This window comes from Acanthisitta chloris, unplaced genomic scaffold (assembly GCF_000695815.1).
Source record: "Acanthisitta chloris isolate BGI_N310 unplaced genomic scaffold, ASM69581v1 scaffold25465, whole genome shotgun sequence".
Classification (NCBI taxonomy): domain Eukaryota; kingdom Metazoa; phylum Chordata; class Aves; order Passeriformes; family Acanthisittidae; genus Acanthisitta; species Acanthisitta chloris.
The window spans coordinates 42,790-60,435 of NW_008674728.1; the positions used below are offsets into that span (position 1 = coordinate 42,790).

General features: G+C 39.2%; 1 protein-coding gene across 3 annotated transcripts in view; it reads left to right on the plus strand.

Moving 5' to 3' along the window:
* Positions 1–17,019, plus strand: part of SPECC1L (sperm antigen with calponin homology and coiled-coil domains 1-like) — a 45,685-nt gene extending 28,666 nt beyond the window's left edge. For 2 of the 3 annotated variants that reach the window (XM_009075465.1, XM_009075463.1), the window contains exons 12-15: positions 2,658–2,760; positions 13,276–13,392; positions 14,326–14,385; positions 16,455–17,019. In XM_009075465.1, the coding sequence (XP_009073713.1) occupies positions 2,658–2,760; positions 13,276–13,392; positions 14,326–14,385; positions 16,455–16,544 (370 nt within the window). In that variant the 3' untranslated portion in view covers positions 16,545–17,019. The remainder of the gene's footprint in view (positions 1–2,657; positions 2,761–13,275; positions 13,393–14,325; positions 14,386–16,454) is intronic. The other variant, XM_009075464.1, reaches the window with a different exon arrangement.
* Positions 17,020–17,646: the final 627 nt, after the last annotated feature.

Consider the following 17,646-nt stretch of genomic DNA (forward strand, 5'->3'; position numbering starts at 1 on the left):
AACCATAGTATAAAACTCTGAAGTTATTTACAACTGTGGGTGCTACTGAAGGTGATTCCTCTGAACTGAGCTGAGATAGGCCACGGTGCTGCCCTCCTGTCACTCTGCAGAGATTAAACTGAGTTTGGAGCTGTGGGTACTTTACTACCAGCAATGAATGCTGTGTGCTAGCACCTAAATTTAAACTAAGTGCAACCAGAAATAATTTTTTTTAAAAGGCTGAAACACCTGTGTATGAACTTTGAAATAGTGGTCTATCGAGTTGTGTTGATGGCAGCCTACAGATTGTAGCAAATAGATGGCTTTTAGGGTGACATTTTACAGTTGTATTTATGAAATCATTCCTGTGCTGCCTGACCATTGCCTGCAATGCTGAGTGCTGCTTAAATAAGACTTAGTAGCATCTGCAGCAGTGGGTGTGTGGTGATGTGTGGCCTTTGGAACCACCCTCAGAGTGTCACTGCTGGACTTCAGTTTGTTATGGCATCAGGTTTCTGTTTTCCTCTACCTTTTTCTGAAAATTGTTGCAAAATAAACAGTTATTCCTACAGTGGACTGAAACAAGTATTTGCAGTTTAATGTTCCCTATTCTAGTTGAAACTTCATTGGCTTTCTGATTTGGAATACAGTTGACCTAATACACCAACATGTAAGATTGATATGTAAAACCATTTCTCATTGTCTCCATGCAACTTAACACTCATTTATTTTCTTCAGCACTGTTTTGATAACTGTGAGAACCTGATATAAACCATGTGCTCTTACTGGAATTTGAGAACAGGCTGTACAGATCCCTCATGGCTAAACAGTATGTTTAGCGTAAAGAGAGAAGGAGCTTTTTATTTGAGTTCTTAGGCTGTCCCAAATCTCTGTCCTTAAATTCTCATAGTATTGCATAATCCTCATTATCGATTAAATATGCAATCCCATTGTTATTTGTTTCACTCCCCACTGGAAAAAAATACACCAGTTTGAGTTGCTGAAATTTGTAATGATTTAAGAACTGAAATGCAGAATTTCTTGAAGCATCATTCTGGCTTTGTGGTGCCTATGAAGTTTAGATATATTGAGCTATTCAGGTATTTAAAATACACAATTAGTGTCTTCCTTGTCACTTAAAATCTCTGAGATGAGCAGTTGGGTTCAAAGGCTCAGAGTGCCTTTCAGCATCAAAGATAGCAGTTACTGTTTCCTGTTTATTGTTCTGTTGTGCCTATATTGTCATGAATATTTCAACTGCTATCTCTTTCTAAGCAGCTTTTGAGATCTTGCCACCCATGTGTCAGTGAAGACTGGCCAAGCAAACTGCAACACATGTACCTAAGATTAGTACCTGAGAACATTTCCTTGTCTGTTGGGACATGTTCTCTTCTTTTATGCCTTGAGCAACAAATGCTGATACATGGAGCAGTCTCTGATGTTCTGTTGGTAATACACATGCAGGAAGAAATCCACATTCCTTGGATGCTTCCTTTTCCCTTAGCAGGACCTGGAGAATTGCTACCTGTAAATCTGCAGCAGAGAATCCACTGATGATACTATGTATTTCCACATTCCACTCCTTGTTCCAGTCACCAGATGGGATGTAAAGAACAAAGAGTTGAAGATTTGAGATGGAATGTATACAATCTCTGTGTCTCCTTGGAAATACTCTTAGTGTATCATCTCTGTGGATGCTGTGACAATCTTGCTTACATCTGCATAGAACTGTTTACAAATGGCAGACGAGGAAGTCTGTGCAGTATGGATTCCCTGATAACTATCTGATTTTAATGTTCCCAATGAAAATTGTTAAAAATGAGAACAACCGTTGGCACATTTTACATCCAGGACTAAACTCCATACTGGTGCAGTATCTGCTCCTTTTGTCAAGGACTGTTCATTGGAGTATCTGCAGAAATACTGGATCATATAGCTAGGCCACTACAGAAGTATTAGCCTCTCTAACTGATATTCTTTAATCTAAGCACTTATTCCTGCAGCTTGGTAAAGAGATGCTTGTAAGGTAAGACTCATGGGAAAAATGGCCTACTTAGTTATGATTGTTCTTTTCTTCTCCAGTCTTTTCTTAAAGAAAGAATTGCTTAAGATAGCTTGACAAACTGGAAGTGAAATTAATTGATAGCTTTTATTGTGCTAATGTATCAAATGGCAGATCAGCCTACACAGATCTCCCCCTTCTTTTTTGAGAGCTTCAGCTCTCAGGCAAATGTTCTGTTAATAATGCTGTGCTGCTCATGTGCAAACTTGTTGTTTCAAGGTGACATTTGTAATCAGCTATGAGATGCAGAAAAGATAGCATCAGTTTATTCTCTTTGTAAATACAAAATAAAGTGAGTTAGCTTAATGGTTCAGGCTGGAACTGACAATATTGTGAGTTTAATTTTCTGAACTCGTAGAAAGAAATATCATTGAGGTTGAAAGACTTAGGGAAAAAAGTATAAAGGATAAAGAAGGATGATTTGCTAATGAAAGTTACTCCAAACTATTAAGTCTTTTGCAGGTATTTCTATGTATTCTGTTTCTCAGTCAGCAGTGCTGTGTCCTACTGCTTTCAATGTGACAATTTGTCCTTCTATTTAAGCCCTTACAAATACGTATTTCTGTTGCAAAAAATAAATTCTAAGCTCTGAGTTGCACTTCTGCCTTGTTCCTAGGGAAGAGAGGAAAGATCCCTTGTCTGCCCTAGCAAGAGAATATGGAGGATCCAAGAGAAATGCCTTGCTGAAGTGGTGCCAGAAGAAAACAGAGGGCTATCAGGTAACTGCAGAGCTGGTTAACACAGTGCATTAGGCTGCCAATGGCATAAAGCTGGCTGCTCCACAGTTGAGTGCATAGATTGCAGTGGCCCTGGTATGTACTGTACTCTCCTCTTGGAACACATGCTCCGAGTCCTGCCCTAAGGAACACTAATAGCTCCTCAGTCACTTCACTCCACGCAGTAACAACTTTTCTTAAGGGGGCAGGTGCCCTGGGACTGAGGCACCTGCCTTGCACAGGTTATACTTTTGAAACTGTAGCTGAAACTTTAGCAACTTAAGGTTTAAATTAATGTTTCCCAAAAACTAGGGTATCATTTCTCAGATTTCAGAGTGGTTTGGTTTTGTTTGACAGGTGATTAACACAAGGGTTTTTTTGGATCTTTGAATGTGTTCCCATTTAGCTTCTGTTTAGGGACAGTTTGTTTTGTGAAGGTGGCATTGTCTTGCATTTTGAACTTGGCTTTCTACTGTGGTTGCAGACTTTTTCTTTTTTTTTCACTTAGTCCAAATGTTATCAGAAGCCAAAAGAACTAACAAGATAACTGTCCAGAGTTCTCCTGATTACATTATTTTTTCAAAAGAATTGTGACTTCAGCAAACTAAACCAGGATGTTAACAGTCTGACCATGATGTATTTGTTTGGTTAACTTGTATTGAAAGTTTTCGGAGTTCTCAACACAATCCTCAGTTTAAGAACTTTACTCTTTCCATGACTTGAGGCTCACAATGCAGGAGGAAGTTGAGAGCCGCATAACAGGATGATCACCCATCCATAGGAAAAGTCCTGGTTCAGTACAATGGACAGGCTGTGATATAAGCCCTCCCCCTCTTCCTGTGGCACGTCTAGTACTGAGCTGTGCTATTTCTCAGGATCAGCAGCTTTGTGGAAAGAGCCTTTCTCCTTCCCCACGTTTTAAAAAAGGCAGGATGTTAAATGTCTTCATAATGCCTCTAAGTGCAAAAATATTTTCCCATGTTGTCTTGAAATGAAAGATGGATTTGACAGCTTTGTTATCTGGATGGGAAAAGTGGTAGAAATTACTCCAATGTTTCCATTCTATATGTGTGCACATGTAAGAACATGCTTCTGTTTCTAGAGATTGCTGCTTTATAAACAGTGGTAGGATAGGTTTTGAGACTCGCTGTACTTGCTTCAAAACACACAACGTGGTACTGAGAAAGCACAGAGCATCTGCAGGGCCAATGTATGCCTTCTTTGAAACTGTGAGATAATATCAGGAGGTTATATTAAGTTAGTTCTTGGAGAAGAATGTCTTTTGCTTTAGGCACACTCATTTTTCATTTCTTTGTTGTACAGAATTGCATTATTTTCAGCATCCCCTGAAATTCAATTCTGGTTGAAGATCATGTTAGTGATGTTCTAATGTTTTAAACACATCTAGCACTGTATTTATTGTGAAGAGTGCTTAGTCAGCTTTCTGGTATCTCAACACCCTTATCAATACCAGATAAGGATTAGAATAATGATCATCTCCCTTTCTCATTCGGTTCCACTGAAGGTACTTCAGCTCCCTTCTTCCTTCCCTGTCACCCAAATAGAGACAGGATACCATCTTACTTCCAGCTCCTCCTAGTGTCTTACCCTCTGCCACAGCTCCCTTTTATCCTCAGCATTTCCTGTCATTAGAACTTCTGTTTTTCTGCTGTACCACTGTTGCTTTTGTTTGGTTTAGCACCTGTGCAAGAGCCAGCACATGCTTTTTAGAGCTACCTGCATGCTGGCTGACCAGCTGTTCTCTGAGCTGCTGCAGGAGCCACACAGAACAGGAGTCTCAGATACCCCAGCCTTTTCCTCTTAGGACTATCAGTAGTTTCATTTTATATCCAGTCACCAATTTCCATCCTGTTATCAATCTAAGTCAATGCTAGCTATTATTTATTTAGCTGCAGATACTACAGGTTGAAGGAAAGGTACTTGCAAATTGAGTCTGTAATAAGTTCTAAAATGACATGCAAGACTTTAAACGTATTTGGAAACAAGGAAAAGCACAAGGAAGTATTAGAAGCCTTTTGTTTCAGAATAATTCAGTTAATTTTGTCCTATCCCTACTATATTGATTTGTTTTCAATACAAGAGTAACGAAGTTAACAATATTTAAGTAAAACTCAGCCCTGTATGCCACTGTTTTTCACATGTCTTTGCCAGCACAGAAAGATGTGTTTACTACTTCATCAATTGCCAACAGTAATCACTTTTTTGATCATGTGTTCTCCCTCTCACGTGGAGGTGATGTCTCACAGCTGTAGGTTTTTATGCACAAATGCATGTAAGATATCTATAGAAAATTATTTCAGCTGTTGGTGTTTCCCAGAGAAGATGGAACCATGCACATGGAGCTGAAGCCCCATTGCTAGCAGAGCTGTGTTTGCTGCTGGCATTGCTTTACCTTTCATTCCTGGGATTCTGTTTTGCACTTGGTAATGGAGAATAGCTGATTTTCTGGGTTATACATGGACTAATAATAAATAGTAATCACACAAATCATAGACTCATAGAATCAACCAGGTTGGAAAAGACCTCAAAGATCTTTGAGTCCAACCCTACCATGGTTACTAGACCATGGCACTAAGTGCCACATCCAGTCTCATCTTGAAAACCTTCAGGGATGGTGAATCCACCACCTCCCTGGGCAGCACATTGCAATGCCTGAGCACTCTCTCTGTAAAAAATCTCTTCCTAATATCCAACCTAAACCTCTCCTGGCAGAGCTTGAGTCTGTGCCCTCTTGTCCTCCTGCTGGTTGCCTGGGAGAAGAGACCAACCCCCACCTGACTCCAACCTCCTGTCAGGGAGTCATAGAGGGTGATAAGGTCTCCCCTGAGCCTCCTCTTCTCCAGGCTGAACAATCCCAACTCCCTCAGTCTCTCCTCATGGCACTTGTGCTCGAGTCCCTTCACCAGCCTCGTTGCTCTTCTCTGGACCTGCTCCAGCACCTCAATATCCCTCCTGAGCTGAGGGGCCCAGAACTGAGCACAGGATTCAAGGTGTGGCCTCACCAGCACCGAGTCCAGGGGCAGAATCACCTCCCTGGTCCTGCTGACCACACTGTTCCTGATCCAGGCTAGGATGCCATTGGCCTTCTTGGCCACCTGAGCACACTGCTGGCTCCTGTTAGCCAGATATAAATCCTAGTTTCTAAAATTTTGTTCACAGTGTACAGAGTTACGGGTGAGCTGTCAGTGGCTCAGAATGCTAAAACTCAGGTACAGTGTTGTTGGTTTGTGCTTGTTAATGACAGCTGCAAATGACTGAATGTTAATGTCTCTTTAAGCAGCTGTAGTTCTTGAACTGCTTTTTATTCCATGTGTTGAAAATACAAAAGAAGAAAAAACCCAACAAAACACACCAAAGTCTGTCCTGTTTCAAAGAGAGAAGGTTTTCTTTATTCACAAGGTACTTAGGAGAATACAGCACTACATAATTGCCTGGTGCTACTGGTGTGTTTTTTTTGTCTGCTGGAGTGAAATGGAAGAAGAGCAACTCTGCTCTCCTCTCCTCTCTAGGAAATTACTGTCAAGCTTTTGATTAAAACTCTTAAGTATCTCTGCTTTAGAAGCTTGAAGTTTTGTGAATGCTAAATAATTCAAAGATGATAGAGTGGTGAAGCTCTAATTTCAGTCCATTATAGTGGAATAAACCCTGCTAAAAAAAACTGTAATAAATAACTTCATTGTACACTTTTCCTGATTTATTCAAGCAAATTTGGAAGGGAATAAATGAATAGTCATCTTGAAACGTAGATGTTAATATTTAACTGTGTTCCAAATGTTTTTTCAAGAGTACCTCAGTAAAAAAAACAAGATTGATACAGCCAATGAAAATAAAAGAAGTTGTTACAGATGTAAAAAGCTGTATGGCTTCATCTCTTAGTATAGTGTACCTTTCAGTGTGCTGTCTGAATGTTGTTTGTAAGCAGAATGTCTCCTTGAAGCTTAGGTTTGGAGAATGGTGATCTGCAGAAGGTCATTGCAGAACTAGCAGTGGGCAGGTTCTGTATTAACTGCCATCTAGAGCCTGTTCAGTCTAGACAGTATTGCACTCATTAAGTTACTGAGCTTCATTATATTCTGGGCTGAACAGACCTCTAAGCCATGACAGAGGAGAGCTACTCTCTTAAGATAAGCATTTAGATAAAGGAGTAGTAAATCACCTTTAGTTCACAGATGAACATGTACAAAATGCTTGAAATTTCATCATGTGTTAGCTTTGCTCAGGATCTGACATATTGCTGCAGAGTACAGTGCCAAGTGCTGCATTTTCCAGAGAAGAGAATCCTCCTGGCTCCTCTAAAATATGTGCAGTGTCATAAAACTGTCAGAAATTCCAGATATCTTCAAAGCATAAAGTAATCCCATCCAGCTGTTATGGAGCATTTACCCTGGCTGGAACACAGCTACTTTCATTTTGAGCAGACAACTAATAAAAGTCCCCAAAGGATGTGAGCATGCATGTTTCATGTTAAAGGGGCCGATAAACAGGATACACACATCCTTACCCATTCTTATCTCCACAAGTATTTCAATTTATTTTCCATTTTTGTCAGCATTTTGAGAGCTAATTCACTTCCAGGAGTCTGAAACCAAAAAGGCAATTGTCACAAGATAGCAACAGGAATAGACTCAATTTTTTTTAAAGTTTTCCACACTTCCTAATTACAAATCCACTTAGTGTAGCCTTGTAGTAACTGTCCTCTGTCTCATGCAATGCTGCTTTTTTTCTGGGAAGACCACCTAATTTTTACCTCCTATACAGATCAGAGCCACATGTCTTAGAAAAAATTTAGTGCTGTGCTCAATGCACCTGGAAGTCAAGCCATGCTTCAATTTGTGCTCAAGCAGTGAGTGTAGAATGACAAAACTAAACATAAAAGATGGTTCGGGTTGCTTTTATTTTAAATATGTTCTTATCTACACATGTATTTATCAACACTGAGTTTGGTCATATTTTACTCAAATTATTACACTGATTTGGAAAATGCAGGCACAAAGGACAAGGCTGTGCTTATGTAAGCCTGACTGACTGCAGGGTGTGCATGCTTTCCCTCTGCTGTCTGCTTGATTCATCAAAGCAGTCAGACTGCCAAAACACTTCTCTCCTTGGTTTAAGCTCTGATGCTTTAGCCAAAAACTGTTGAGTTAAGGAAGGACATGCTTCCTTTTCGTGTTTGAATTGGATTCTGATACAAGAGAAATGTCAGCTCGTTAGACTTAATTATGACAAAATTTAGAATAAATTATGAGGCTGTCTGTACCTCTAAGTGCTTCAGACATTAATGTCTGAAGCTATTATTGGATTCTGTGAGAATGACTGCTTCTTTTATGGTTCTTTTTTTGTGCCCAAACTGAAAAATAACATGCCTTTGGTATGGAAAGAAATATTAACAGTCAATATTTAAGGGGTTTGGTGATCTATATTTGTCATTTACTGCCTTTTCCAAAGCTGGGATTGAAGAGGCAGTAGTTGGGACTGCTGCTTAGTCTGTTCCAGAAATACTTTTATGTTCTCACCTACTGCCAGAAGTGCTGATAGCCACAGCTTCATTCCACAGTTTGGGAATCAGTGGCTGCTGATCCAGTGGAGTGTGGATAGCTGTTGTTTTCTAGTTTACCTTTGTAATCTCTTTAATGGGTGCTCTTTTCTTTTGTGTATGTGTCTTTAAAAGATTTTAAAAGCTTTTTAGTAGTTATTTTCTACCACGGGAAGAAGCTGCCAAGGTCTGTACACTTAAATTTAAAATCTCATTGTAAGGGTTTAATATACTGTAGCACAGAATCATATTAATGCTTTTGTTTTCTCAAACCACTTATTTCATTAGCTAATACGACAGAGACAGATGTTTTTATTTTCTTCATGTCCTAACTCTTTTGAGAGCCAAACCAAGTTAGGGTGTGGGAACCTCTCCTCCTTGTGCAGAGCAGGGGATGGAGAAATAGCTGCTGTGCAGGGTGCTCCTCAGCTCCAGTTCTGATGTACATAGTCCAGGGAGATTGAAGACAGCTGTGAGTGTGTGTGCTGAAAAGGTGGTTACAAGAATTTGTTCTTAGTTTGTAAATTACAAACCATGTTGTCTGTGGTTGGGGGTTTTGATGTCTATGGGGGGTTTTAGCTGTGGAGTTTTCTAAGGCAATTTAAAAAAAAAGTAGGTTGAATCACTGGGTTATGATAGGTAATATCTGTTTCTTGCTTTTTAAAAGCAAGGTATTTTCATTGACTGCAGAAGACAGTGACAATGGAAGACAATTTAAAAATTGGCACACTAGTTAAAACCACTTTCAAATTGTGAATTCTAGAAAATGCATAGTTTGAGAGAGTTCTTAGATTGATGTCGTGCAGAGCCCTGTTGAGCACTCTAGAACGTTTCATGGTGAATACATTTTCCTTACATCCTGACAGAACTTCCCTGGGAAGAAATTGTGCCTGTTGCATCTTGTCCTGACCATCATGTGACCTTGTGAAGAGACACCCAATCTTCTCTGTAACTGCCTTTTAGGCATGAGAGACTCAGATTACATCTCTCCCGAGTCTTCTTTAGGCTGAATAAACCAAATTCCTTCGAGTTCTATAACCATCTAATGATCTTAGTAACTCTGCTGGAGCCTTTTATTTTCTGTGCTTTCATTGACTGTTGTGGACTGGAGGGGCTGAAGCTCAGTACAGCCCTGCAGGGTAGACTGACAAGGGCCCAGCAGTGTAGGAATCCACCCCTGGCTCTGCTGGCTACGAGGCAGCTCAGGGCACAGTTTGCCACCGCTGCTGCAAGGTGCACTGCTGATTCATGCTGAAATCCACTTTATCTGCTGTTTAACCACTGTTGTGTTTCAGCCTAAGCTGATGGATCGTTTTGTTCCTATTACACTTCAGCCTTGTTTCAGGAACAATCTTCTCATCCTTTTTTCTTTGTGAGAGCAAGGGAATACTCATTTTGTGGTGACTGCTCCTACTCTGCAGTTTCCAGTTTAATAGGGGCTTGAGTCATGCTTGAAGTGCTTCTTGGTTGTGGATCTACCAGGATATTCTGTTACCATCTTTTTTTCACTTTAGTTTCTTATGCTCTGTCTCTAGAGAAGTCTTACAAATTTTTAACTCTGTTTTTATTCCTGGTTGAAAAGTGTTTCCACAGATCTTTTTATGACAATAGCCTGTTGCTTAACTTTAGTTAGCATTGCTTTTTATAAGACATCTATCCCAAATACTAGAGGTGACTTCACTCCCATCCTACGTATTGAACACTAAAAGACAAATTTTCCAGTTCAGCTATCTCTAGAAAACCTTATTTCTCATTTGACAATTTATCTGAAAGTATGTCCTTCAATTGCTTTAATACTTTGTGGTCTGAAATGGCTTGAAGAATAATTCTGGATTAGATTCCAGCAGAATTCTCTTAATAGAGCCAATTACTTAATAAAAGCAGTAACAAAGAAGAAATTATGTCAGAGATTTTAGGCTGATGTTCTGTTTACCGTCAATTCTTTGAGAAGTAAGAGCTTAATGCAAGATTGATTTCATTAGACTGGCCAAGCTTTTTCAAAAAACCACAAGTAGTTAAAAGCATTTGAGAAATAAAATTGTGCTGTATTTAAATGTGACAGTTATGTGCTCAAAACCCTACATGAAAAATTAAATTTTCAGTTTAAATGACGATCTGTCCCGTTTCTAGATTTGTTTTTTACTGTCTGACCAATATTATACTTCTTCTAGTCTAAGAGGTAATAATAATTCATAATGCTTAGGGCAATTGGAAACAGAAACCAGTCCCTTTTAATTGTTTCCTTCCGTTGTATTTAATTCGGCTTCTCTGGCTACATTAAAATTCTTGGATGATGGGTTTGTTTTCTGCTTGTTGTCGTAATAAAAAAAGCTGGACCCTACAAGATGATTTAGAAAAATAGGGTATTCCAAGGGTTTTTTTGAGAACCAACCAAACTCATCGGTGAACTTTAAGTGGCCCTTTTTTCCCAGTGTTTATTCAAAACTGAGCATTGCATGGATGCTTACTAGTATTTAAAGTGAAATTTTTAGTTTTCACAGCTGTAACACTTCAAGGAAGGTGACTTTCACTTGTAAGTTCCTTTACCATTTTCAGCACTTTATCCTGGTTTTCTGTAGGTCTATTTTCTAGGGCATCCAGACTGAATACCTTGCAATTTCTTTCTTTATATGTCCTGAGCACAAGTCTTCCTTCTTCATCCACAGGGTCAAACCTCATGATCAAGCTTCATTTTATTAGTACAGTAGCTGCTGTCTGACTTTAATGGACTCCTGGTCTATGGTAAAGAGAGTGTGTTCTGTAATAATGCCAGTTCAGCGGAGCTATATCCAGCCTCGAGTCACTAGATGGGAAACCAAAATGTTACAGTTAATCAGATTCAGCAATGCTTCAGCATTCCTCCTGACTTTATTAAGGAATGTCATATCTATCCTTGTAGTACTGAGACCTTAAAATTTGTAAATATTCTTCAGTAGCTTTGACTAGTACCACTTGATGTAAGTTTGTCTTGCTGTCTGCATGTGCATCTGAGCAGGTGTGTGTGGAAATTACCTCTGGCAATGACAACGTACATCTTTCTCCTCCCCTTCCCATGTCACTTGGCCATCCTGGGGAAGGAGGGAGAATATTTCAACAAAGGGGTGAAAACCAGGATTGAAGGTTTTCTCCCTCAGCGGATTGTATAGCAAAGCAAACATGATCATTCATACTTGATTTTTTTTATAGCTAGTTTGCCACACTTGACTGTGGCAAGAAAAAGCCTCTGCCCAACCTTCAGCCATCTGTCTGACACAGGTGTGACCGAGGCCTTACTGGTTACAGGGGAAGGGGAAAGAACTTCTCAGAGAGTAACTTTTGAAAACAGACACAAATAGGAATTTATTCGCTTTAACAACAGATATTTTCCCCTAAAACCTCATACTGCATCTTGCATATATTTCCCTAGTTTAAGTAACATTGCGAAAGTTTTAACCAAGCATTAATTTAAATCCAATTTCCTGTCTCTCTTGAGGAGAAAGGAGAGAGAGCTTCTCTTTTTTTTTCCTTTTTCTTTTGCTTTTCCATTTTCCCACCCCTGTGGCTCGAGGAAGCTGTGTGAAGAACATGTTCCCACAGACTGGGGTCTCCAACAATGCCCTTTCCGTTTGCAGGAGGCTGGAGAGGCTCTGACCACTGCCTTGGGCATTGTGAGCCCCAGCACGTACACTGGTGTCACCAGAGCCTGAACCTGCCTTCGGTGCACTTTGTATAAAAAGTGCTAAAGCTGAGCAGGAAACGGAGATTTCCCTCACATTCTTCTAGAAATCGCCTGTAGTTTTGTTTTTTTCCTCTGTTGGAGGAGATTGGGGTTGTTGTCCATTTGAAGTCCAAGTCGTTGGTTTGACGAGAAGTACACGTGCCTTTGTTCTCAGCCTGGGTGGCACAGGAGCACTGCTTCTGGGTGGAGTTTTCTGCATTAGGAATGACAAGGTTTTGTGTCTTGTCAAAGACACAACTGCTATCAGGTTGGCTCATGTGACTGTGGTTCTGCAGTTCTGTGACTGGAGGTTGTTGTAAAACTATAAGTAAGGGAGCTGGTTAGCTTCTTCTTGAGCCCAGTTAAGTGAGTTAGATATTAAAGCATATTTATATTTCTCATAATGGTCCAAAAGATGTATGAGTTGTTGTTACTGGTTGTTTCCTAATTAAAGTTTAAACTGACTGCAATCCACTTAGCCTCTCTAACATTGTTTGACTGCCAACAGCCAAGTATAGAGCAATTTAAAAGGTCACTGAAGCATCTTGTTCATAACTCTTTTGGACTGGGCTGACTCTACAATAATTTATACAGTCTCAGGAGATGCATTTACCAGTGCCACTGAGTTTCCTACGGGAACTAAAAGATCAAGAGTGCAAGACAGCAATTTTCAATTTCAGTTTCAATCCCAAAGATTCCCTGCTACTGTCAGTGCTAAATCTGTTGGAAGATCCTGATTTTCAAATGAAAGTTAACTTTTGTTTGTGATCTTGTTCTCATCAGTTTCTGTAGAGAAATGGTTTGTTTAGAAGACAAAATACTTGTCCTCATCAGTCAGAAATTTTGTCTGGATATGAATGCAGTAGGAGCAGAGAAGTAAAATGAGCATTAAGAGAGATAGATAGCAGCATGTTGTCTGATCAGGGATTTGGGTATACATCATTAACTTGTTTGCTTTTCTGTCTTGGGGTGTACACTTGCACCAAATCTACTCTTACCCTCTTTAAACACAGCATTTTACACCTTTTAACACACACACACACACATATTGGGCACTTTTTTTTTGAGGGAGATCTTAATATTACCTGAAATCAACATATAAAATAACTTCCTTTCCTATCACTGCATTTTATTGTCATTCTCTGTAGCAGTGCATTTTGGTTTCTTACCTCAGAACTTTGGTATTGTGCTGTATTGATGGATTGGTAGAATCTAATGCTTGTTAGATTATGCCTTAAACACTGCTTATATTTTTTTCCCCTTCAAGAATATTGACATAACCAACTTCAGCAGCAGCTGGAACGATGGCTTGGCTTTCTGTGCAGTCCTCCACACTTACCTCCCAGCCCACATTCCCTATCAAGAGCTAAACAGCCAGGACAAGGTAAGACATTAAAAGTCCCATTCCTGGGACTGCAGGACTGTATAATTAATATGAGTTAATAAAGAAGAATGAACAAAATTGAGTTCTAAACAACCCAGTGTTACTAGGATTTCTAAATTGAAATGCTTCAAATTACTTTGGTGCTATTCTTATAACCTTTTAATGTTATGAGATCATTGGGTGAAATGGAACTTTGGAACAGATATACAACAACAACAACAACAAAAAAAGCCCCAAAACCAGAAGTTCATAAATTTAAGTCTCAGGCTTTTTGTATAACCCAAAGAGTTGGGAAGTGTTTTCAGTTTGGGCTTGGGAAGCAAGGAGTGTTTAAGCTTGCAGATTTTAAATCTATCACATTTGTGTCTTGTCATGTTTTGTTCATTTCCTTTTCAATATCATAAGGATGTGGTTTCATCTTAGTTTCTCATATTGATAAATGACTGGGATACTCTTCTCATGTGATAGGTATCAAAGGTAAACTAGAAGATGTTGCAACTGCAGAGTTGTCTGTGTATATTTGAATCTGCTGCAGTTCATACCTCTACTGGTGTGTTATCTGGAGATGTGTTGTTAGTGCTAATACATCCTAAAAATATAAAAATGTTTCATTAGCACACGAAGAAATTTTTTATTTATGCCTTTTAAAGAATAAATATTCTATTCTTTAGCATTTTATATCTCAGTCCTTCTTCACTGACAATGATTGTTTAGCATTATCTTCTGAACAAGGAATTAATAAAAATTTTCCAGACATTTTTGGATGAAACAGGGCACATTGATTCCTATGGCTTTTTCTAAATTACCATAGTCTAATTACAGACTCCATTTGAAGTAAAAGTAGCAGCATAACTATGAACATTCTTAACACCACTTTGTTCTGTTTGACATAGTGTTTCCTTGTTTTCTAACATGTTTCTCTATCTCATGCAGAGAAGAAATTTCACTTTGGCTTTTCAGGCAGCTGAAAGTGTTGGCATCAAATCTACTCTGGTGAGATTTAAATGCATATTGAATGAATTATGACCCATTTATAGAAATCAATATTACTCTGTTTTGTACTTTTGAAAGATTTGGTTGCTTTATACTTAAAAATAGCAGCAGATGAGCTCAGCTATAGGTTATTGCCCCTGTATCATACTTGGCTGAAGAGCATAAAAGATGTTCCCTACCTCAGTGGCTTTGTTTAATAAACTCACTGTCACCGGTAACTTGAGCTGACATGTTTTGTGCATTAAATAATGACTGGGATACACACCTGTAGTCCAGCAGGTACAGCACAGGCAACAGTGTGAGAGCCTAGAGCAGATAAACTGTTAAGCTCTAAAGGAAGATTGACCAACACTCACCGTGAGAAATGTTAATAAAGGCAAATGGATTTATTTGAGAATAATTTGAGACATAATTATGTGATGGAATTTTCAAGAATTCATTAATTCTGGTCTTTTTCTGACCTACTTTCAAATTATTTGGGGGTTTTGGAACTCTGGGGCTAGAAATCAAGCAATGTAATCTGTTCTTCTGCTCAGTATAGTATGAGAGTGTAGATTTACCTCTTTAATTTATCATCCTGGTAAATAATTGTAAGGGTTTTTTTCAATTATCGTTTGTCATAAGCAGTCTTGTGCAATTTTTAGGGTAAAATAATTAGTTTTCAATAGCATAGTGTTTACAAGAGAAGGGGTATTTATGAAGCTGTGGAATTGGGAGTATCCTAAACCCTTGTGAGTGATCACAAACACTTAGCTGAAATTTCCAGTGTCAGAAATGATACTTAAGTGATGCTTTTGCAACCTAAATTCTCACAAAGCTGCAACTAACAAAGTTAGCAACTAATAATACAACAGAGTCAGATGTTTTTAAAAATAACACTTTCCTTGATCCTTATCAGTGCTGTTAACCCCCCAGCATTGTGTTTGGTGACAATGGCAGTGCAGCTCTTGAGCTTTCAGCCTTCGACTTTGGCAGTGATTTGAAATGTGGAAGTTTCTTAACAAGTGCTGATGTAAGAATGAGATAGTGGAAAATAACTGCAGTAATTCTTACATAATTCAGCTGTAGTCCAAATGGTTACTGTCTGTCCTTCCTTTTTGTAATGTCTTAGCTAAAGATACTCTAAAAAGGCAAGTTCAAGGGAATTAAATCTTCTAGGTGCAAGTTGTATCCATCTTAAGAGTTTAGTATCTATTTACATACCTACATACACACTGTCTACAATGTGTATGTTTGGGGCTTTTTTCCTTGTCCTTATTACATGGATGGAGGATGAAGGGTGTGAAAACCTGTATGTCAGTAGTAGTGGGATATAAGGGGAAAGTATTTGTTCCCTAAAGAAGAATGTGTTCAGCTATTTTTTAAAAAAAAAACACACCAAATTTGTCTTTTTTGAGTTCTGGAGGTTCCTGCACCCAAAGCTTACAAACAGAGTCTTACAGTAAACAAAAATGATGAGAAACTACATAGCTGTGTTGTCCCTTGTACACGTGCTGGAGAGGAAGGTCAGGCTTTGTTTACCCTGTTCACTCACTGTCAGTCTGGGACACTGTCACTATGAAACACAGGTTACCTGGCCTGGCAGTTTGTCTCTTGCACATACCCAACCTGGGAGCAAACTTCCCTCTTCCTTGCCTCTTTATTTGAAAATATATATACAATCATCTAAAGTACACTAATCTGCTGGAAAATGGGATTCAGTTATTTATTGATGCTTAACCTTAAAATGAGAATTTTGAATTTAAATTAATATCTGAGCCTTGATTCTGTGGCTCACAGTTCCTGGGTGGGTTGTGTTGACTGGTGAGACTGAGGTAGGGCTATGTGAACACTCAGGTGTGAGTGTTACACCAACTGTGCAGCATTAGACATTAAGTCAACAAAATAACTCTTTACACATATATGCTATTAATTAAATCTTGTAAGCAATACAAAGCTACATGGAAGAGAACAGAGTGCTTCAAATTGTGGAAGCTTGGCAGATTTAGCATTCCCAGGAATGTGTGAAAACACTAGATTGCTCTCAAGGTTATCATTCCTGATTGTGACCAATCTGTTTTCTGTGACAGGACATCAATGAAATGGTGCGAACTGAGCGTCCAGACTGGCAGAATGTCATGCTGTATGTTACAGCAATTTACAAATACTTTGAAACCTGAACACTAATCATTCAGCAGATCCATGGGATAGAACCAACACGAGCTACCAGATGGAAATCTTACCGAAATGCTAAACCCTGTTTCACTGAAAACTGGCAACATTTGAGTCCCCTCAGACTTCAGTGACACTATCCTGGATTGCCTCAGATTGCTTCAGCTACTAAGCCTGGAAACAACTGTTCAAAAGCAAGAACTTGTTGCCACAGTGCTTGGAATAAACCAAGTTATTAAGCTATTCAGATTAATTATGTAGCCTAATGAGCCTGGACTACTTGTGTGCTGCCTTTCCAGTCAGACTTCCTGAAGCTTTCTTTCCTGGGAGAGTGAGATGAATGCATCCTCTAGCATATAGGAGCCTGAATGTACAGATAAAGCTTTGAGAAGGAAAAGGATAACATGGCATCATATTACTGAACTTTTGTAGCATCCTGATACCACAGAGTCTGAATATTCTACCCACGGCACATGGCAGCCCAATACAGCAGAGTTCTTAATGGGAACTTAGTTACTGCCTATACAGCTATTTTCCATCCTTTGAGATGTGCAATTGTTCTAGGAAAACAAGCTTTTATTCCATAATGACAAATTGAGGGGAAAAGTGCTCTTGATACCTCGAAAAATTTGGCACAGAAGAAGTCTTCGTTCTAAAGCTTCATTATTAGCCTACCTCTGTCACAGTGATGTGGCTTTCATCTTTACCTTATGGATTGTAAAGACTAGCACATTGTCGTGGTTTAACCCCAGCCAACAGCCAAGAACCACACAGCCTCTCACTCACTCCCCCACCAACGGGATGGGGGAGCGAATTAGAAGGGTTAAAGCTACAAAAACTCATGGGTTGAGATAAAGACAGTTTAATAGAGAAAGCAAAAACTGCACACACAAGCAAAGCAAAACAAGGAATTAATTCACTGCTTCCTGAAGACAGGAGGTGTTTAGCCATCTCCAGGAGAGCAGGGCCCATCACACGTAACGATTCCTTGGGAAGACAGACGCCATCACTCCAGATGTCCCCCCTTCCTCCTCCTTCCTCCCACCTTATATACTGAGCATGATGTCATATGGTATGGAATATCCCTTTGGTCAGTTTGGGTCACCTGTT